The sequence below is a fragment of the Oncorhynchus masou genome, chromosome 9 (genome assembly GCF_036934945.1).
Source record: "Oncorhynchus masou masou isolate Uvic2021 chromosome 9, UVic_Omas_1.1, whole genome shotgun sequence".
In the NCBI taxonomy this organism is placed as follows: Eukaryota; Metazoa; Chordata; class Actinopteri; order Salmoniformes; family Salmonidae; genus Oncorhynchus; species Oncorhynchus masou.
The window spans coordinates 10,481,454-10,502,064 of NC_088220.1; the positions used below are offsets into that span (position 1 = coordinate 10,481,454).

The window sequence follows — 20,611 nt, forward strand, 5'->3', positions numbered from 1 at the left end:
ACAGTACTGTAACATTATCATTAGCTTTCCCCTGCAACAGTACTGTAACATTATCATTAGCTTTCCCCTGCAACAGTACTGTAACATTATCATTAGCTTTCCCCTGCAACAGTACTGTAACATTATCATTAGCTTTCCCCTGCAACAGTACTGTAACATTATCATTAGCTTTCCCCTGCAACAGTACTGTAACTTTAGCATTAGCTTTCCCCTGCAATGCAGCAAATAGTGGAATCACTAAATTATGTCATCCTCACTGTAGATGGTTTGTTTGATATCTGTATCTGGTGTTCTGAAGATGCAGGGGGTGTGTGTGTGTGTGTGTCTGTGTCTGTGTGTGTGTGTGTGTGTCTGTGTCTGTGTCTGTGTGTGTGTGTGTGTCTGTGTCTGTGTGCGTGTCTGTGTGCATTATCTTCTAACAGGGTGCAGATAGCGGTTAATTGTTTGCCATTTTGGCTTCACTGTCGAGGAAACGTCACACAGTCGAGGCAGTCATGCACATGAAGAGAGATCTCTCCTGATGTGTGTGTTCCACGCCTCATGTATCAATTAAGGCCAGGCAAATTGATTTCCTTTCTCCAGAACTATTATGAAGCAAACCATGCTATCTCACATTTACTGTCAAAAAGCAGCATCCCTCTTCAAACATTTATCCTCTCTTGTTCTCCTCCCTTCTCTTTAGAGAATCAGACCTCTGATTTGTTATGTGGGTGTGACAAAGGCCATTGTTTAGCTGATAATGGCAACCATCACACAGCCAGAGCTTCATTTGTGGGAAAACGATACCATAGCCAGACCTTTACTTTGGGGGAAACCATCACATAGCTGAACCTTTACTTGGGGGAAACCATCACATAGATAGACCTTTACTTGGGGGAAAACCATCACATAGCCAGACCTTTACTTGGGGGAAAACCATCACATAGCCACGCCTTTATTTTTGGGGAAAACCATCACATAGCCACGCCTTTATTTTTGGGGAAAACCATCACATAGCCACGCCTTTATTTTTGGGGAAAACCATCACATAGCCAGACCTTTACTTGGGGGATAACCATCACATAGCCAGACCTTTACTTGGGGGAAAACCATCACATAGCCAGACCTTTACTTCGGGGGGAAAACCATCACATGTACATTACATTTAAGTCATTTAGCAGACGCTCTTATCCAGAGCGACTTACAAACCATCACATAGCCAGACCTTTACTTGGGGGAAACCATCACATAGCCAGACCTTTACTTGGGGGAAAACCATCACATAGCCAGACCTTTACTTGGGGGAAAACCATCACATAGCCAGACCTTTACTTGGGGGAAAACCATCACATAGCCAGACCTTTACTTGGGGGAAACCATCACATAGCCAGACCTTTACTTGGGGGAAAACCATCACATAGCCAGACCTTTACTTGGGGGAAAACCATCACATAGCCACGCCTTTACTTGCGGAACACCATCACATAGCCAGACCTTTACTTCGGGGGGAAAACCATCACATAGCCAGACCTTTACTTGGGGGAAAACCATCACATAGCCACGCCTTTACTTGCGGAACACCATCACATAGCCAGACCTTTACTTGGGGGAACACCATCACATAGCCAGACCTTTACTTGCGGAACACCATCACATAGCCAGACCTTTACTTGGGGGAAAACCATCACATAGCCAGACCTTTACTTGGGGGGAAACATCACATAGCCAGACCTTTACTTGGGGGATGTGAAAGCAGTTCCTCCTTGTTGACTCTTCTTTTGACAGGTGTCAGACATGAGCTCTAGTAATATAAGGACTGTGGTCTAGTCTTGTCTTATGATCATATCCAGTCCTCGCAAGTGGCGCAGCGATCTAAGACACTGCATCTCACTGCTAGAGGCGTCACTACATACACCCTGATTTGAATACAGGCTGTATCACTAAAGGCTGTGATTGAGAGTCCCATAGGCAGGCATAATTGGCCCAGTGTCGTCTGGGTTTGGACAGTTTAGGCCGTCATTGTAAATAAGAATTTGCCCCCGTGTCGTCTGGGTTTGGACAGTGTAGGCCGTCATTGTAAATAAGAATTTGCCCCAGTGTCGTCTGGGTTTGGACAGTTTAGGCCGTCATTGTAAATAAGAATTTGCCCCAGTGTCGTCTGGGTTTGGACAGTTTAGGCCGTCATTGTAAATAAGAATTTGCCCCAGTGTCGTCTGGGTTTGGACAGTTTAGGCCGTCATTGTAAATAAGAATTTGCCCCAGTGTCGTCTGGGTTTGGACAGTGTAGGCCGTCATTGTAAATAAGAATTTGCCCAGTTAAATAAATAAAAAATATAAAAGTGTTAAATTTTTTAAATCTGGTTTTAGCCTTACAGCCCACTTTAGCCTTCCACTAGAGCCACACTAGGCCCATTTATAGTCCACATGCAGCCCAGAGCACATTGACTTTACTAGGCAGGCAGGTAAGATATCTCTTAGGGAGGGAAGCAGCCAGGGAAAATAAATGAGTGGAGGTGTATTGAGTACCTACAGGACAGTTCATTGGCCACACATACACACACACACACACACACACACACACATAGCCAGACCTTTACTTGGGGGACAAACACACACACACCACACCTTTACACACACACACACACACACACACACACACACAGTTCATTGGGCACTCTCTGGACTAAGTGGCAGTGTAATCACGGTGGAATGTCCTGCACAGCCGAGAAGAGTGAGTGAAGGAGGGAGGAGGGATGGGAGAGAGAGGAGGGAAGAGCCTAGGGTACGGAAGAAGGTAGGGGAGGAGGGATGAGAAAGAGAGGAGGAAAGAGCCATGGGTAAAGAAGAAGAAGGTAAGGGAGGAGGGATGGGAGAGGGAGGATGGAAGAGCCAGGGGTACGGAAGAAGAAGGTAGGGGAGGAGGCTTATAGAGCTCAGCCCCCTTGAGAGGAGGCGAGAAAGAAGAGAAGAGGAGGAGGATGCAGAAAGTAGAGAGGTGAAGAGGACAGTGAATGAGAGGAGAACAGAGAGAGGAGTAGAAAGGATGACATAAGGCCAATTGGAGAGTCAGATGAGAGGGATGCAGTGTATATTACAAGATAGACACAGTACACTAGAAATGGAATTGGGTGCCATTTATGACACAGGCATAGGAGGACCATATCTCCCTGAGAGGAGATTTAGAGGCAGTAGATGATTGTCCCTAACTACAGAGGAGGTATAGGAGCAGTAGAGGATTGTCCCTAACTACAGAGGAGGTATAGGACCAGTAGAGGATTGTCCCTGGCTACAGAGGAGGTATAGGAGCAGTAGATGATTGTCCCTAACTACAGAGGAGGTATAGGACCAGTAGAGGATTGTCCCTAACTACAGAGGAGGTATAGGAGCAGTAGAGGATTGTCCCTGGCTACAGAGGAGGTATAGGAGCAGTAGAGGATTGTCCCCGGCTACAGAGGAGGTATAGGAGCAGTAGAGGATTGTCCCTGGCTACAGAGGAGGTATAGGAGCAGTAGATGATTGTCCCTAACTACAGAGGAGGTTTAGAGGCAGTAGAGGATTGTCCCTGGCTACAGAGGAGGTATAGGAGCAGTAGAGGATTGTCCCGGCCACAGAGGAGGTATAGGAGCAGTAGAGGATTGTCCCTGGCTACAGAGGAGGTATAGGAGCAGTAGAGGATTGTCCCTGGCTACAGAGGAGGTATAGGAGCAGTAGAGGATTGTCCCTGGCTACAGAGGAGGTATAGGACCAGTAGAGGATTGTCCCTGGCTACAGAGGAGGTATAGGAGCAGTAGAGGATTGTCCCTGGCTACAGAGGAGGTATAGGAGCAGTAGAGGATTGTCCCTGGCTACAGAGGAGGTATAGGAGCAGTAGAGGATTGTCCCTGGCTACAGAGGAGGTATAGGAGCAGTAGATGATTGTCCCTGTCTACAGAGGAGGTATAGGAGCAGTAGAGGATTGTCCCTGGCTACAGAGGAGGTATAGGACAAGTAGAGGATTGTCCAGACAGAGGAGGTATAGGAGCAGTAGATGATTGTCCCTAACTACAGAGGAGGTATAGGACCAGTAGAGGATTGTCCCTGGCTACAGAGGAGGTATAGGAGCAGTAGAGGATTGTCCCTGGCTACAGAGGAGGTATAGGACCAGTAGAGGATTGTCCCTAACTACAGAGGAGGTATAGGAGCAGTAGAGGATTGTCCCTGGCTACAGAGGAGGTATAGGACAAGTAGAGGATTGTCCCTGGCTACAGAGGAGGTATAGGAGCAGTAGAGGATTGTCCCTAACTACAGAGGAGGTATAGGAGCAGTAGAGGATTGTCCCTGGCTACAGAGGAGGTTTAGAGGCAGTAGATGATTGTCCCTAACTACAGAGGAGGTATAGGAGCAGTAGAGGATTGTCCCTGGCTACAGAGGAGGTATAGGAGCAGTAGAGGATTGTCCCCGGCTACAGAGGAGGTATAGGGGGTAGTAGAGTGTTACCCGAGTTACAGAGTGGTTATAGTTGCAGTAGAGGGTTGTTCCCAGCTACAGAGGGGGATCAGTGGGCCGCAACCTCTGCTCTGACTGCATAAGATCCAGATGAACTAGGCTCTGTGATAGAGGGTCTTCATGCCAGACCCCCTACCCACCACCCATTCATCACATTAAACACACACTCCCAGTCAAACACAGACTCCCTGTCACACACAGGCTGGGATTTATTAGAAGGTGCTTTGTCAGTAGTGCAGTGCGCCACAGTCTATACGCTCACCCGCACACAGACACATACACACAAAGAGACTGGCGGTACCTTTTCCTTCAACCATGTCTGATGAGGAGTTATCCAGCTGAAAACCTCCTCAGGCAATGATCATTCCGTTACAATATTCATTTTGTAAGCATATTATATGTTGGTTGTTCATGTGTAAATCTGGAAATAGACTCCTTTTGCTGTAGGTGAGATGAATAGATCGGTCCGTCCTCCTTTTGTCGATAGTATCTTGATTACTTTTACCATTGTAAATTTCATGGCATGAAGGCCTAAACAAGTTATGATGATCTTAATTCATCCAGACTGGCAGCTTGAAGTCATCTCATCTCATCTCTTTAAGTGTCATGGCCATAATCTTGGGCAACGGGAGAGGAGGCATTGGTGAAGTTTAGGGGCTGGCATTTGAGTAAATGGTTTGAAGCGCTTCACAGCTCTAAATGGCATGAGCCAATTCAATCCCCCCAAGCACTTATGTGCTATCTACCCCTGTGTGCTATCTACCCCTGTGTGTGTGTGTGTGTGTGTGTGTGTGTGTGTGTGTGTGTGTGTGTGTGTGTGTGTGTGCTTTAAAGGGGACAAGTCTGATTTAGGTCTGGAAGAACAGAGAGATGAAGGGGGGAGAAAGGGGGAGCGAGAAGTGAGGGAGAGAAAGGGGGAGCGGAGGGGGAGGGAAAGGTGAGGGAGAGAAAGGGGGAGCGGAGGGGGAGGGAAAAGTGAGGGAGAGAAAGGGGGAGCGGAGGGGGAGGGAAAAGTGAGGGAGAGAAAGGGGGAGGGAAAAGTGAGGGAGAGAAAGGGGGAGGGAAAAGTGAGGGAGAGAAAGGGGGGAGCGGAGGGGGAGGGAAAAGTGAGGGAGAGAAAGGGGGGAGGGAAAAGTGAGGGAGAGAAAGGGGGGAGGGAAAAGTGAGGGAGAGAAAGGGGGGAGCGGAGGGGGAGGGAAAAGTGAGGGGGGAGGGAAAAGTGAGGGAGAGAAAGGGGAGAGGGAAAAGTGAGGGAGAGAAAGGGGGGAGGGAGAAGTGAGGGAGAGAAAGGGGGGAGCGGAGAGGGAGGGAGAGAAAGGGGGGAGCGGAGGAGGAGGGGGGAGCGGAGGGGGAGGGAGAAGTGAGGGAGAGAAAGGGGGAGCGGAGGGGGAGGGAGAAGTGAGGGAGAGAAAGGGGGAGCGGAGAGGGAGGGAGAGAAAGGGGGAGCGGAGGGGGAGGGAGAAGTGAGGGAGAGAGGGGGAGCGGAGGGTGAGGGAGAAGTGAGGGAGAGAAAGGGGGGAGCGGAGAGGGAGGGAGAAGTGAGGGAGAGAAAGGGGGAGCGGAGGGGGAGGGAAAGGTGAGGGGAGAAGGGGGGGGGAGCGGAGGGGGAGGGAAAAGTGAGGGAGAGAAAGGGGGAGCGGAGGGGAGGGAAAAGTGAGGGAGAGAAAGGGGGAGGGAAAAGTGAGGGAGAGAAAGGGGGAGGGAAAAGTGAGGGAGAGAAAGGGGGAGCGGAGGGGGAGGGAAAAGTGAGGGAGAGAAAGGGGGAGGGAAAAGTGAGGGAGAGAAAGGGGGAGCGGAGGGGGAGGGAAAAGTGAGGGAGAGAAAGGGGGAGGGAAAAGTGAGGGAGAGAAAGGGGGAGGGAAAAGTGAGGGAGAGAAAGGGGGAGCGGAGGGGGAGGGAAAAGTGAGGGGGGAGGGAAAAGTGAGGGAGAGAAAGGGGAGAGGGAAAAGTGAGGGAGAGAAAGGGGGAGGGAGAAGTGAGGGAGAGAAAGGGGGAGCGGAGAGGGAGGGAGAGAAAGGGGGAGCGGAGGAGGAGGGGGGGAGCGGAGGGGGAGGGAGAAGTGAGGGAGAGAAAGGGGGAGCGGAGGGGGAGGGAGAAGTGAGGGAGAGAAAGGGGGAGCGGAGGGGGAGGGAGAAGTGAGGGAGAGAAAGGGGGAGCGGAGAGGGAGGGAGAGAAAGGGGGAGCGGAGGAGGAGGGGGAGCGGAGGGGGAGGGAGAAGTGAGGGAGAGAAAGGGGGAGCGGAGGGGGAGGGAGAAGTGAGGGAGAGAAAGGGGGAGCGGAGGGGGAGGGAGAAGTGAGGGAGAGAAAGGGGGAGCGGAGAGGGAGGGAGAGAAAGGGGGAGCGGAGGGGGAGGGAGAAGTGAGGGAGAGAGGGGGAGCGGAGGGTGAGGGAGAAGTGAGGGAGAGAAAGGGGGAGCGGAGAGGGAGGGAGAGAAAGGGGGAGCGGAGGGGGAGGAGAAGGAGGGAGAGAAAGGGGGAGCGGAGGGGGAGGGAGAAAGGGGGGAGCGGAGGGGGAGGGAGAAGGGAGGTAGAGAAAGGGGGGAGCGGAGGGGGAGGGAGAAGTGAGGGAGAGAAAAGGGGGAGCGGAGAGGGAGGGAGAGAAAGGGGGAGTGGAGGGAGGGAGAGAAAGGGGGAGCGGAGAGGGAGGGAGAGAAAGGGGGAGCGGAGGGGGAGGGAGAAGTGAGGGAGAGAAAGGGGGAGCGGAGGGGGAGGGAGAAGTGAGGGAGAGAAAGGGGGAGCGGAGGGGGAGGGAGAAGTGAGGGAGAGAAAGGGGGAGCGGAGGGAGAAGGGAGGGAGAAAAAGGGGGGAGCGGAGGGGGAGGGGAGAAAGGGGGGGAGGGGAGGGGGAGGGAGAGAGAGAAAGGGGGGAGCGGAGGGGGAGGGAGAAGGGAGGGAGAGAAAGGGGGAGCGGAGGGGAAAGGGACTGGGGAAGAGAAAACAGAGGTGGGGAACGTAGTCAGGACAAGAGAGAGAGAGAAAGACATGGGGGCAAACAGAGAGCGAGAGGAGAACCAGTAAAGAGATATAATCAACAGTGGCATTTACATCAGCACACAGAGGCCTCTTCCGTCCTTCCACGGCAACAGAGGACTCTGTCTGTATTCCAAATGGCACCCTATTCCATACAAAGTGCACTAACTTTTGACAAAGGTCCGTAAAACTCTCGTCAGAAAGTAGTGCATTATATATGGAAAAGTGTACAATTTGGGATGCAACCTCTGGTTATGAGACCATGAGAGAACATGGACACCCAAATACTTGCATGGCTGGAGAGGGTACTTTAGGAAACATCAGCCGAGCTAGTGAGTGACCTTACAGGACAGACTGTTAACTTGGGTTTCAGGCCAGTTTACAGGACAGGCTGTTAACTAGAGTTTCAGGCCAGTTTAAAGGACAGACTGTTAACTAGGGTTTCAGGACAGTTTAAAGGACAGACTGTTAACTAGAGTTTCAGGACAGTTTAAAGGACAGACTGTTAACTAGAGTTTCAGGACAGTTTAAAGGACAGGCTGTTAACTATGGTTTCAGGGCAGACTGTTAACTAGGGTTTCAGGACAGACCGTTAACTAGGGTTTCAGGACAGACTTAACTAGGGTTTCAGGACAGACTGTTAACTAGGGTTTCAGGACAGACTGTTAACTATGGTTTCAGGACAGACTGTTAACTAGAGTTTCAGGACAGACTGTTAACTAGGGTTTCAGGACAGACTTAACTAGGGTTTCAGGACAGTTTAAAGGTTTCAGGACAGACTTAACTAGGGTTTCAGGACAGACTTTTAAAGGACAGACTTAACTAGGTTTCAGGACAGACTTTAAAGGTTTCAGACAGTTAACTAGGGTTTCAGGACAGTTTAAAGGACAGACTGTTAACTATGGTTTCAGGACAGACTGTTAACTAGAGTTTCAGGACAGACTGTTAACTAGGGTTTCAGGACAGACTTAACTAGGGTTTCAGGACAGACTTAACTAGGGTTTCAGGACAGACTGTTAACTAGGGTTTCAGGACAGACTTAACTAGGGTTTCAGGACAGACTGTTAACTAGGGTTTCAGGACAGACTTAACTAGGGTTTCAGGACAGACTGTTAACTAGGGTTTCAGGACAGACTGTTAACTAGAGTTTCAGGACAGACTGTTAACTAGGGTTTCAGGACAGACTTAACTAGGGTTTCAGGACAGACTTAACTAGGGTTTCAGGACAGACTTAACTAGGGTTTCAGGACAGACTGTTAACTAGGGTTTCAGGACAGACTTAACTAGGGTTTCAGGACAGACTTAACTAGGGTTTCAGGACAGACTGTTAACTAGGGTTTCAGGACAGTTTAAAGGACAGACTGTTAACTATGGTTTCAGGACAGACTTAACTAGGGTTTCAGGACAGACTGTTAACTAGGGTTTCAGGACAGACTGTTAACTAGGGTTTCAGGACAGACTGTTAACTAGAGTTTCAGGACAGACTGTTAACTAGGGTTTCAGGACAGACTGTTAACTATGGTTTCAGGACAGACTGTTAACTAGGGTTTCAGGACAGACTTAACTAGGGTTTCAGGACAGTTTAAAGGACAGACTGTTAACTATGGTTTCAGGACAGACTGTTAACTATGGTTTCAGGACAGACTTAACTAGGGTTTCAGGACAGACTGTTAACTAGGGTTTCAGGACAGACTGTTAACTAGGGTTTCAGGACAGACTGTTAACTAGGGTTATAGGACAGACTGTTAACTAGGGTTTCAGGACAGACTGTTAACTAGGGTTTCAGGACAGTTTAAAGGACAGACTGTTAACTATGGTTTCAGGACAGACTGTTAACTAGGGTTTCAGGACAGACTGTTAACTAGGGTTTCAGGACAGACTGTTAACTAGGGTTTCAGGACAGACTTAACTAGGGTTTCAGGACAGACTGTTAACTAGGGTTTCAGGACAGACTGTTAACTAGAGTTTCAGGACAGACTGTTAACTAGAGTTTCAGGACAGACTTAACTAGGGTTATAGGACAGACTTAACTAGGGTTTCAGGACAGACTTAACTAGGGTTATAGTAAACTAACACATTTTACCGGCTGGGGACATTTTGTTGGTCCCCACAAGGTCACATGCTATTTCTAAGGGGTTTAGGGTTAAGGTTATACTTAGGTTAAGGTTAGGAGTTAGGGAATAAGAGCTAGGGTTAAGTTTAGGTTTTTGGGTTAAGGTTAGGTTAGGTTAAGGGTATGGGTTAGGGTTTGGTTTAGGGTTAAGTTTAGCTTTTTGGATTAAGGTTCGGGGAAGGGTGTGGGTTAGGGTTTGGGTTAGGGTTAAGTTTAGGGGAAGGGTATGGGTTTGGTTTGGTTTAGGGTTAAGGTTAGGGGAAGGGTATGGGTTTGGTTTAGGGTTAAGGTTAGGGGAAGGGTATGGGTTAGGTTTGGGTTAGAGTTAGGGTTAGGGGAAGGGTATGGGTTTGGTTTAGGGTTTGGTTTAGGGTTAAGGTTAGGGGAAGGGTATGGGTTAGGGTTTGGTTTAGGGTGAGGGAAAATAGGACTTTGAATGGGACTGAATGTTATATCCCCACATAATGTTAGCTGCACAAGACTGTGTGTGTGGTCAATATTAGGAATACATGTTTTGTATGCTCAGTGTACACATGAAGTCGGTAAAACAGTATGTAAACATTATTAAAGAGACCAGTGTTCAATGACTATGTACATAAGGCAGCAGACTCTAAGTGGCATAGTTGAGTACAGTTTGTATCCGGCTAGTTACAGTGACTACGTCCAGGGCAGGACTGGGCGGAGGATGGCTAGTGGTGACTATATGACTATATAACAGTCTAATGGCCTGGTGAGTGAAGCAGTTTTTCAGTCCCTCGGTCCCAGCTTTGATGCTCCCGTACTGTCTTTCTGCCTTCCAGATGGTAGCGGGGTGAACAGGTCGTGACTCGGGTGGCTGAGGTCCTTGATGATCTTCTTGTCCTTCCTGTGACACAGGGTGCTGTAGAAGTCCTGGAGGGCAGGCAGTGTGCCCCCTGGTGATGCGTTGGGCTGACCGCATCACCCTCTAGAGAGCCTTGTGGTTGTGGGCGGTGCAGTTGCCATATCAGGCAGTGATACAGCAGACAGGATGCTCTCAATGGTGCTCTCAATGGTGCTCTCAATGGTGCTCTCAATGGTGCTCTCAATGGATGCTCTCTTTTAGTAGCTAGCTTGTCTAACTATCTTAGCTGGCATTCCTGCTTGCAAGGTTGGTAGACTTTAGAAAAGCAAGCAATTACTAAATGCACTGAATAAAGACTCCCATTGATTTCAATCTTTTACACAGTTCAGCAGAGATGAAGGGAGGCATATTTAGTCTCTCAAGATGTTTGCTTAGATCTGTAGAAAAATGAACATATTTTTTACCAAGAATTATGCATACTGATTTTGGCTTTAGATTTGCAGGAAAATGCAGTTTCAGGTGCAAAATTCTCCAACATCAAGAAGGGGGGCCTAGACCCCTACACAACACCCCCTACCATTCTCACGTACTTTGTGCCTCTTCAGATTTTCTTCAGGCATTATCAAATCAAATTGTATTTGTCACATGCGTCGAATACAACAGGGACCTGAAATGCTTACTTAACCCACAATGCAGTTTTAAGAAACATATCCCCCCCCCAAGATAAATAAAAGTGACAAATAATTAAAGAGCAGCATCAAAAAAGCAATAATAGTGAGGCTATATACAGGGAGTTACGGTACAGAGTCAATGTGGAGACTATATACAGTGAGTTACGGTACAGAGTCAATGTAGAGACTATATACAGGGAGTACTGGTACAGAGTCAATGTGGAGGTATATACAGGGGGTACTGGTACAGAGTCAATGTGGAGACTATATACAGGGAGTACTGGTACAGAGTCAATGTGGAGGCTATATACATGGGGTACTGGTACAGAGTCAATGTGGAGGCTATATACAGGGGGTACTGGTACAATGTGGAGACTATATACAGGGAGTACTGGTACAGAGTCAATGTGGAGGCTATATACAGGGAGTACTGGTACAGAGTCAATGTCGAGGCTATATACAGGGAGTACTGGTACAGAGTCAATGTGTAGACTATATACAGGGAGTACTGGTACAGAGTCAATGTGTAGACTATATACAGGGAGTAATGGTACAGAGTCAATGTGGAGACTATATACAGGGAGTACTGGTACAGAGTCAATGTGGAGACTATATACAGGGTGTTACGGTACAGAGTCAATGTGGAGACTATATACAGGGTGTTACGGTACAGAGTCAATGTGGAGACTATAGACAGGGTGTTACGGTACAGAGTCAATGTGGAGACTATAGACAGGGTGTTACGGTACAGAGTCAATGTGGAGACTATAGACAGGGTGTTACGGTACAGAGTCAATGTGGAGACTATATACAGGGTGTTACGGTACAGAGTCAATGTGGAGACTATAGACAGGCAGTACTGGTACAGAGTCCATGTGCGGGGGCACTGGTTCGATGAGGTAATTAAGGTCATAGCAGCAGTGTAAAAGAAGGGAGGGGGCAATGCAAATAGTCCAGGTAGCCATTTGATTGGATGTTCAGTAGTCTTGTGGCTTGGGGGTAGAAGCTGTTTAGAATTCTCTTGGTCCTAGACTTGGCGCTCCGGTATCGCTTGCCATGCGGTAGCAGAGAGAACAGTCTATGACTAAGGTGGATGGAGTCTTTGACAATTTTTAGGGCCTTCATCTTACACCGCCTGGTATAGAGGTCCTGGATGGCAGGAAACTTGGCCCCAGTGATGTACTGGGCCGTACACACTATCCTCTGTAGTGCCTTGCGGTCGGAGGCCGAGCAGTTGCCATACCAGGCAGTGATGCAACCAGTCAGGATGCTCTCGATGGTGCAGCTGTAGAACCTTTTGAGGATCTGAGGACCAATGCCAAAACTTTTCAGTCTCCTGACGTGGAATAGGTTTAGTCGTGTCGTCTTCACGACTGTCTTGGTGTGTTTGGACCATGATAGTTTGTGGGTAATGTGGAAGTTAAGGAACTTGAAGCTCTCATCGACTGTAGTGCAACATGTTGAAAACGGGGACCTGCTCCACTACAGCCCCGTCGATGAGAATGGGGACCTGCTCCACTACAGCCCCGTCGATGAGAATGGGGACCTGCTCCACTACAGCCCCGTCGATGAGAATGGGGACCTGCTCCACTACAGCCCCGTCGATGAGAATGGGGACCTGCTCCACTACAGCCCCGTCGATGAGAATGGGGACCTGCTCCACTACAGCCCCGTCGATGAGAATGGGGACCTGCTCCACTACAGCCCCGTCGATGAGAATGGGGACCTGCTCCACTACAGCGTTGTACATTCTAGCTGTTGCATTCTAACACCCCCAATGTTCAACATGCCATTAAAACAGGAGATATGATTGGATGTTTCCACTGCTCAGCCATCTGTATCATTCCAGAGGCTTGGAGACGTTCAGAGCACTTCATTAGCCAATCAGAAAGCTTGATTTCCCAATTGGAACACATGGAAAGCCTATCTCTTTCAAGTGTATGACACAGTGGTAGCGTGTCATAAATGAAATCGGAATGTTTCTTGTTTTCAGGGATTCAGTATTATTAACCTGACTTCTGTTTCCCCTGATAAACAGAAGTGGGGACCCAGCTGCGGTGTGTTTCTAGGCATGCTACATTAGGTTAGCCACACCATCAGCCACATGTTCCTTCACCAAATAGTATCTGACATTATTTCAAATACTTGATCTGGGTTTGATTGAGCTTGCCTGGCGCAATGGAACCAATAGAATAGTTGCAAAAGTCCCTGTTCTGTTCTTGACTAAAACGTGTGTTTCCCTCTTCCCTTTGTAGTGCACTAGTTTTGACAGAGCCCTATGAGACCTGGTCAAAAGTAATGCACTTTAAATAGTGTGCCATTAACGACATTGTCGGTGTCTTTATTGCTGCCAGATTCTGAGGTCTCACCAGAGAACATGACAGATCTACAAATAAATGCAAGTGTTTTCCCCAGCTGAATAAATGTCATCCAATGCAGATAGGCTGACTGATGAAGAGTAATGCTGGTCTTACTAATGAACGAGCAATGCTAGTCTTACTGCATGATCTCATTCCACAAATTGGCTGTTATAGATTTTCTACAGTGTAGCTACCAAAGATGTTTGCATTTTCAAACACTTGACATTTGTGTGGGTGTGTGTCTGATCTTGTTGTCTCTCTTAAGCATCCTAACGCCCCCCTCCCTCTCTCCCTCTCTCTCCAGTCTGCTCTCAGTTCTCCCGAGGGGTCTATGCCATCTTCGGCTTCTACGATAAAAAGTCCATGAACACCCTGACGTCATTCTGTGGTGCGCTGCACACCTCCTTCGTCACGCCCAGTTACCCCACCGACAACGAGGTGCAGTTTGTCATCCAGATGAGACCTGCACTGCGTGGGGCCGTCCTCAGCCTGCTGTCACACTACAAGTGGCAGAAGTTTGTTTACCTCTACGACACCGACAGAGGTAGGTGCCATGCCATCACAGGCCTTGATGTAGTTCAGGTTGTGAGGTAAACACACAGACAGAGCTAGGTGCCTTGCCATCACAGGCCTTGATATAGTTCAGGTTGTGAGGTAAACACACAGACAGAGCTAGGTGCCATGCCATCACAGGCCTTGATATAGTTCAGGTTGTGAGGTAAACACACAGACAGAGCTATGTGCCATGCCATCACAGGCCTTGATATAGTTCAAGTTGTGAGGTAAACACACAGACAGAGCTAGGTGCTCTTGAAGTAGTTTTTGACTGCAATATCATTGATAATAGTAGATATTGTTACATAATTTAACATACAATACAGATTGCGGTAGGTAAGGTTTGACAGGCTGGGTCTACCATAGACTTTGATATGGTTTAGTTGAGGATTTTAAGTGTTGACTCTTAGGGGTGCCCTTGAAACAGTTGACATTGTCAACGTTGATAATATTCATGGCCAAAACGACAAAGTATACTGTACAAGATCTCGTGTGCTGGAACATTACCTACTTGGAACAAGGAAGTGGGTGACATTCTATAAGCACTGTGTAATGTAATCTACAGGCCATTCACAAACTCCATCTACTTTACAACTGGAAGAAATGTATGTCATTGTAAGTAATCTTTGGATGCAGTAGGTCATTGTAAGTAATCTTTGGATGCAGTATGTCATTGTAAGCAATCTTTGGATACAGTATGTCATTGTAAGCAATCTTTGGATGCAGTATGTCATTGTAAGTCATCTTTGGATGCAGTAGGTCATTGTAAGCAATCTTTGGATGCAGTATGTCATTGTAAGTCATCTTTGGATGCAGTATGTCATTGTAAGTCATCTTTGGATGCAGTATGTCACCGTAACTAAGCTTCGGGTGCAGTATGTCACCGTAAATAAGCTTTGGGTGCAGTATTTCACCGTAACTAAGCTTCGGGTGCAGTATGTCACTGTAACTAAGCTTTGGGTGCAGTATGTCACCGTAACTAAGCTTTGGGTGCAGTATGTCGCCGTAACTCAGCTTTGGATGCAGTATGTCGCCGTAACTAATCTTTGGGTGCAGTATGTCGCCGTAACTAAGCTTTGGATGCAGTATGCCATTGTAACTAAGCTTTGGATGCAGTATGTCCCCGTAACTAAGCTTTGGATGCAATATGTCGCCGTAACTAAGCTTTGGATGCAGTATGCCATTGTAACTAAGCTTTGGATGCAGTATGCCATTGTAACTAAGCTTTGGGTGCAGAAGTTCACCGCCTTAATGTGTTGATTAATCTCTGTTTAATCATGGTGTAAGTTTTGGCTTGTTTCTCATCTTAAATTAGGTGTGTGCTACAGCTGTTGTTGCTGCAGTTGAGCTTATATTGCAGAGTGGAAACTACGCTCTATACCCTTAGGGGACAGTTATTTGTATTAATAAAGAGTTATTGTGCTGTTTCTTAGATGTGTGTGTGTGTGTGTGTGTACGTGTTGTGACAACATACCAACATGTAGCATCATGTAGCATCATGTCTATTCCCTCTAGACAGTAGCATCATGTCTATTCCCTCCTCTAGACAGTAGCATCATGTCCATTCCCTCCTCTAGACAGTAGCATCATGTCCATTCCCTCCTCTAGACAGTAGCATCATGTCTATTCCCTCCTCTAGACAGTAGCATCATGTCCATTCCCTCCTCTAGACAGTAGCATCATGTCCATTCCCTCCTCTAGACAGTAGCATCATGTCCATTCCCTCCTCTAGACAGTAGCATCATGTCTATTCCCTCCTCTAGACAGTAGCATCATGTCTATTCCCTCCTCTAGACAGTAGCATCATGTCTATTGCCTCCTCTAGACAGTAGCATCATGTAGCATCATGTCTATTCCCTCTAGACAGTAGCATCATGTCTATTCCCTCCTCTAGACAGTAGCATCATGTCCATTCCCTCCTCTAGACAGTAGCATCATGTCCATTCCCTCCTCTAGACAGTAGCATCATGTCTATTCCCTCCTCTAGACAGTAGCATCATGTCCATTCCCTCCTCTAGACAGTAGCATCATGTCTATTCCCTCTAGACAGTAGCATCATGTCTATTCCCTCCTCTAGACAGTAGCATCATGTCCATTCCCTCCTCTAGACAGTAGCATCATGTCCATTCCCTCCTCTAGACAGTAGCATCATGTCTATTCCCTCCTCTAGACAGTAGCATCATGTCCATTCCCTCCTCTAGACAGTAGCATCATGTCCATTCCCTCCTCTAGACAGTAGCATCATGTCCATTCCCTCCTCTAGACAGTAGCATCATGTCTATTGCCTCTAGACAGTAGCATCATGTCTATTCCCTCCTCTAGACAGTAGCATCATGTCTATTCCCTCCTCTAGACAGTAGCATCATGTCTATTCCCTCCTCTAGACAGTAGCATCATGTCTATTCCCTCCTCTAGACAGTAGCATCATGTCCATTCCCTACTCTAGACAGTAGCATCATGTCTATTGCCTCTAGACAGTAGCATCATGTCCATTCCCTCCTCTAGACAGTAGCATCATGTATATTCCCTCTAGACAGGCAGACAGGCAGGCAGACAGGCAGACAGACAGGCAGACAGACAGGCAGACAGGCTGGCAGACAAGCAGACAGGCAGGCAGACAGGCTGGCAGACAGGCAGACAGGCAGACAGACAGGCTGGCAGACAGGCAGACAGACAGGCAGGCAGGCAGACAGGCAGACAGACAGACAGGCTGGCAGACAGGCAGACAGACAGGCTGGCAGACAGACAGGCAGACAGGCAGACAGGCAGACAGACAGACAGGCTGACAGACAGGCTGGCAGACAGGCAGACAGACAGACAGGCTGGCAGACAGGCAGACAGGCAGGCAGACAGGCAGGCAGGCAGGCAGACAGACAGGCTGGCAGACAGACAGACAGGCTGGCAGACAGGCAGGCAGGCTGGCAGGCTGGCAGGCTGGCAGGCTGGCAGACAGACAGACAGAGCCAGTCCAGTTTAGAAAACACCATTGATTTACCTGTGTAAGAGCAACTCCCCATCTGCATGCCAAACAGACACAACCCTATACTGCTGTATGTGTAAGGCGATGCCTTATTATAGTGGGGACATCATCCCCCAGAGAGAATTTAAGGGCTTGATTGATGCTCTCCATCCAGGACTCTGATAAATGGCTCATCAGGTAGACCATTGTCTCAAGTAGTGTGTGTTTGTTTGTGTCTGTCAAGCTCTATACCCTCTCTACCCTCTCTCTGCATGTGTTTGTGTTTGTGTCTGTCAAGCTCTATACCCTCTATACCCTCTCTCTGCATGTGTTTGTGTCTGTCAAGCTCTATACCCTCTATACCCTCTCTCTGCATGTGTTTGTTTGTGTGTCTGTCAAGCTCTATACCCTCTATACCCTACTCTCTGCATGTGTTTGTGTTTGTGTCTGTCAAGCTCTATACCCTCTATACCCTCTCTCTGCATGTGTTTGTGTGTGTCTGTCAAGCTCTATACCCTCTATACCCTCTCTCTGCATGTGTTTGTGTTTGTGTCTGTCAAGCTCTATACCCTCTATACCCTCTCTCTGCATGTGTTTGTGTATGTCTGTCAAGCTCTATACCCTCTATACCCTCTCTCTGCATGTGTTTGTGTGTGTGTCTGTCAAGCTCTATACCCTCTATACCCTCTATACCCTCTATACCCTCTCTCTGCATGTGTTTGTTTGTGTCTGTCAAGCTCTATACCCTCTATACCCTCTATACCCTCTCTCTGCATGTGTTTGTGTATGTGTCTGTCAAGCTCTATACCCTCTATACCCTCTATACCCTCTCTCTGCATGTGTTTGTGTTTGTGTCTGTCAAGCTCTATACCCACTATACCCTCTCTCTGCATGTGTTTGTGTTTGTGTCTGTCAAGCTCTATATCCTCTATACCCTCTCTCTGCATGTGTTTGTGTATGTGTCTGTCAAGCTCTATACCCTCTATACCCTCTCTCTGCATGTGTTTGTGTATGTGTCTGTCAAGCTCTATATCCTCTCTCTCTATGTGTTTGTGTGTGTGTGTCAAGCAGCATCTCTATGCCCTCCTTACACCCAGGTAATCAGATGGACCATTCAACCACATAGGAAGGAGAGGAGCAGAGACTGGAGGAAGGCATTGTTACTATTTTACTAAAGTCAGACTGGGGGAAGGCATCATTACTATTTTAATAATGTTGGACTGGGGGAAGACATCGTTACTGTTTTAATAATGTTGGACTGGGGGAAGACATCGTTACTGTTTTACTAAAGTCAAACTGGGGGAAGGCATCGTTACTGTTTTAATAATGTTGGACTGGGGGAAGACATCGTTACTGTTTTAATAATGTTGGACTGGGGGAAGACATCGTTACTGTTTTACTAAAGTCAGACTGGGGGAAGACATCGTTACTGTTTTAATAATGTTGGACTGGGGGAAGGCATCGTTACTGTTTTACTGAAGAAAGGCTTCGTTACTGTTTTAATAAAGTCAGACTGGGGGAAGACATCGTTACTGTTTTACTAAAGTCAGACTGGGGGAAGACATCGTTACTGTTTTACTGAAGAAAGGCATCGTTACTGTTTTACTAAAGTCAGACTGGGGGAAGACATCGTTACTGTTTTACTAAAGTCAGACTGGGGGAAGACATTGTTACTGTTTGACTAAAGTCAAACTGGGGGAAGACATCGTTACTGTTTGACTAAAGTCAGACTGAGGGAAGACATCGTTACTGTTTTACTAAAGTCAGACTGGGGGAAGACATCGTTACTGTTTTAATAATGTTGGACTGGGGGAAGACATCGTTACTGTTTGACTAAAGTCAGACTGGGGGAAGACATCGTTACTGTTTTACTAAAGTCAAACTGGGGGAAGGCATCGTTACTGTTTTAATAATGTTGGACTGGGGGAAGACATCGTTACTGTTTTAATAATGTTGGACTGGGGGAAGACATCGTTACTGTTTGACTAAAGTCAGACTGGGGGAAGGCATCGTTACTGTTTTAATAATGTTGGACTGGGGGAAGACATCGTTACTGTTTGACTAAAGTCAGACTGGGGGAAGACATCGTTACTGTTTGACTAAAGTCAGACTGGGGGAAGACATCGTTACTGTTTTACTAAAGTCAGACTGGGGGAAGACATCGTTACTGTTTGACTAAAGTCAGACTGGGGGAAGACATCGTTACTGTTTTACTAAAGTCAGACTGGGGGAAGACATCGTTACTGTTTGACTAAAGTCAGACTGGGGGAAGACATCGTTACTGTTTTACTAAAGTCAGACTGGGGGAAGACATCGTTACTGTTTTACTAAAGTCAGACTGGGGGAAGACATCGTTACTGTTTTACTAAAGTCAGACTGGGGGAAGACATCGTTACTGTTTTAATAATGTTGGACTGGGGGAAGACATCGTTACTGTTTTACTAAAGTCAGACTGGGGGAAGACATCGTTACTGTTTGACTAAAGTCAGACTGGGGGAAGACATCGTTACTGTTTTAATAATGTTGGACTGGGGGAAGACATCGTTACTGTTTTAATAATGTTGGACTGGGGGAAGACATCGTTACTGTTTTAATAATGATACTGCCATGTATCTCTACATGTATTTTAGAACTGCATGCATTAGCTAAAATTAAGTGAAATATTTTAATTAAACGGACCCTGAGCCATAACCTAAGCCTGACCCTAGATACCACGTGTTAGTGGTCACCCTGTATGTTCTGAGTCATTCTAGCTATAGATACCACGTGTTAGTGGTAGCCCTGTATGTTCTGAGTCATTCTAGCTATAGATACCACGTGTTAGTGGTAGCCCTGTATGTTCTGAGTCATTCTAGCTATAGATACCACGTGTTAGTGGTAGCCCTGTATGTTCTGAGTCATTCTAGATATAGATACCACGTGTTAGTGGTCGCCCTGTATGTTCTGAGTCATTCTAGCTATAGATACCACGTGTTAGTGGTCGCCCTGTATGTTCTGAGTCATTCTAGCTATAGATACCACGTGTTAGTGGTTGCCCTAATGTTCTGAGTCATTCTAGTTTTATAGATACCACGTGTTAGTGGTCACCCTGTATGTTCTGAGTCATTCTAGCTATAGATACAATGTGTTAGTGGTCGCCCTGTATGTTCTGAGTCATTCTATCTATAGATACCACATGTTAGTGGTAGCCCTGTATGTTCTGAGTCATTCTGGCTATAGATACCACGTGTTAGTGGTCGCCCTGTATGTTCTGAGTCATTCTAGCTATAGATACCACGTGTTAGTGGTCGCCCTGTATGTTCTGAGTCATTCTAGCTATAGATACCACGTGTTAGTGGTCGCCCTGTATGTTCTGAGTCATTCTAGCTATAGATACCATGTGTTAGTGGTAGCCCTGTATGTTCTGAGTCATTCTAGCTATAGATACCATGTGTTAGTGGTAGTCCTGTATGTTCTGAGTCATTCTAGCTATAGATACCACGTGTTAGTGGTAGCCCTGTATGTTCTGAGTCATTCTAGCTATAGATACCACGTGTTTGTGGTCGCCCTGTATGTTCTGAGTCATTCTAGCTATAGATACCACGTGTTAGTGGTCGCCCTGTATGTTCTGAGTCATTCTAGCTATAGATACCACGTGTTTGTGGTCGCCCTGTATGTTCTGAGTCATTCTAGCTATAGATACCACGTGTTAGTGGTCG

At 47.2% G+C, this 20,611-nt stretch overlaps 1 protein-coding gene across 2 annotated transcripts in view; it reads left to right on the top strand.

Moving 5' to 3' along the window:
- Positions 1-20,611, top strand: part of LOC135545510 (glutamate receptor 3-like) — a 234,616-nt gene that overhangs the window by 61,281 nt on the left and 152,724 nt on the right. For both annotated transcript variants that reach the window (XM_064973154.1, XM_064973155.1), the window contains exon 3: positions 13,704-13,943. In XM_064973154.1, the coding sequence (XP_064829226.1) occupies positions 13,704-13,943 (240 nt within the window). The remainder of the gene's footprint in view (positions 1-13,703; positions 13,944-20,611) is intronic.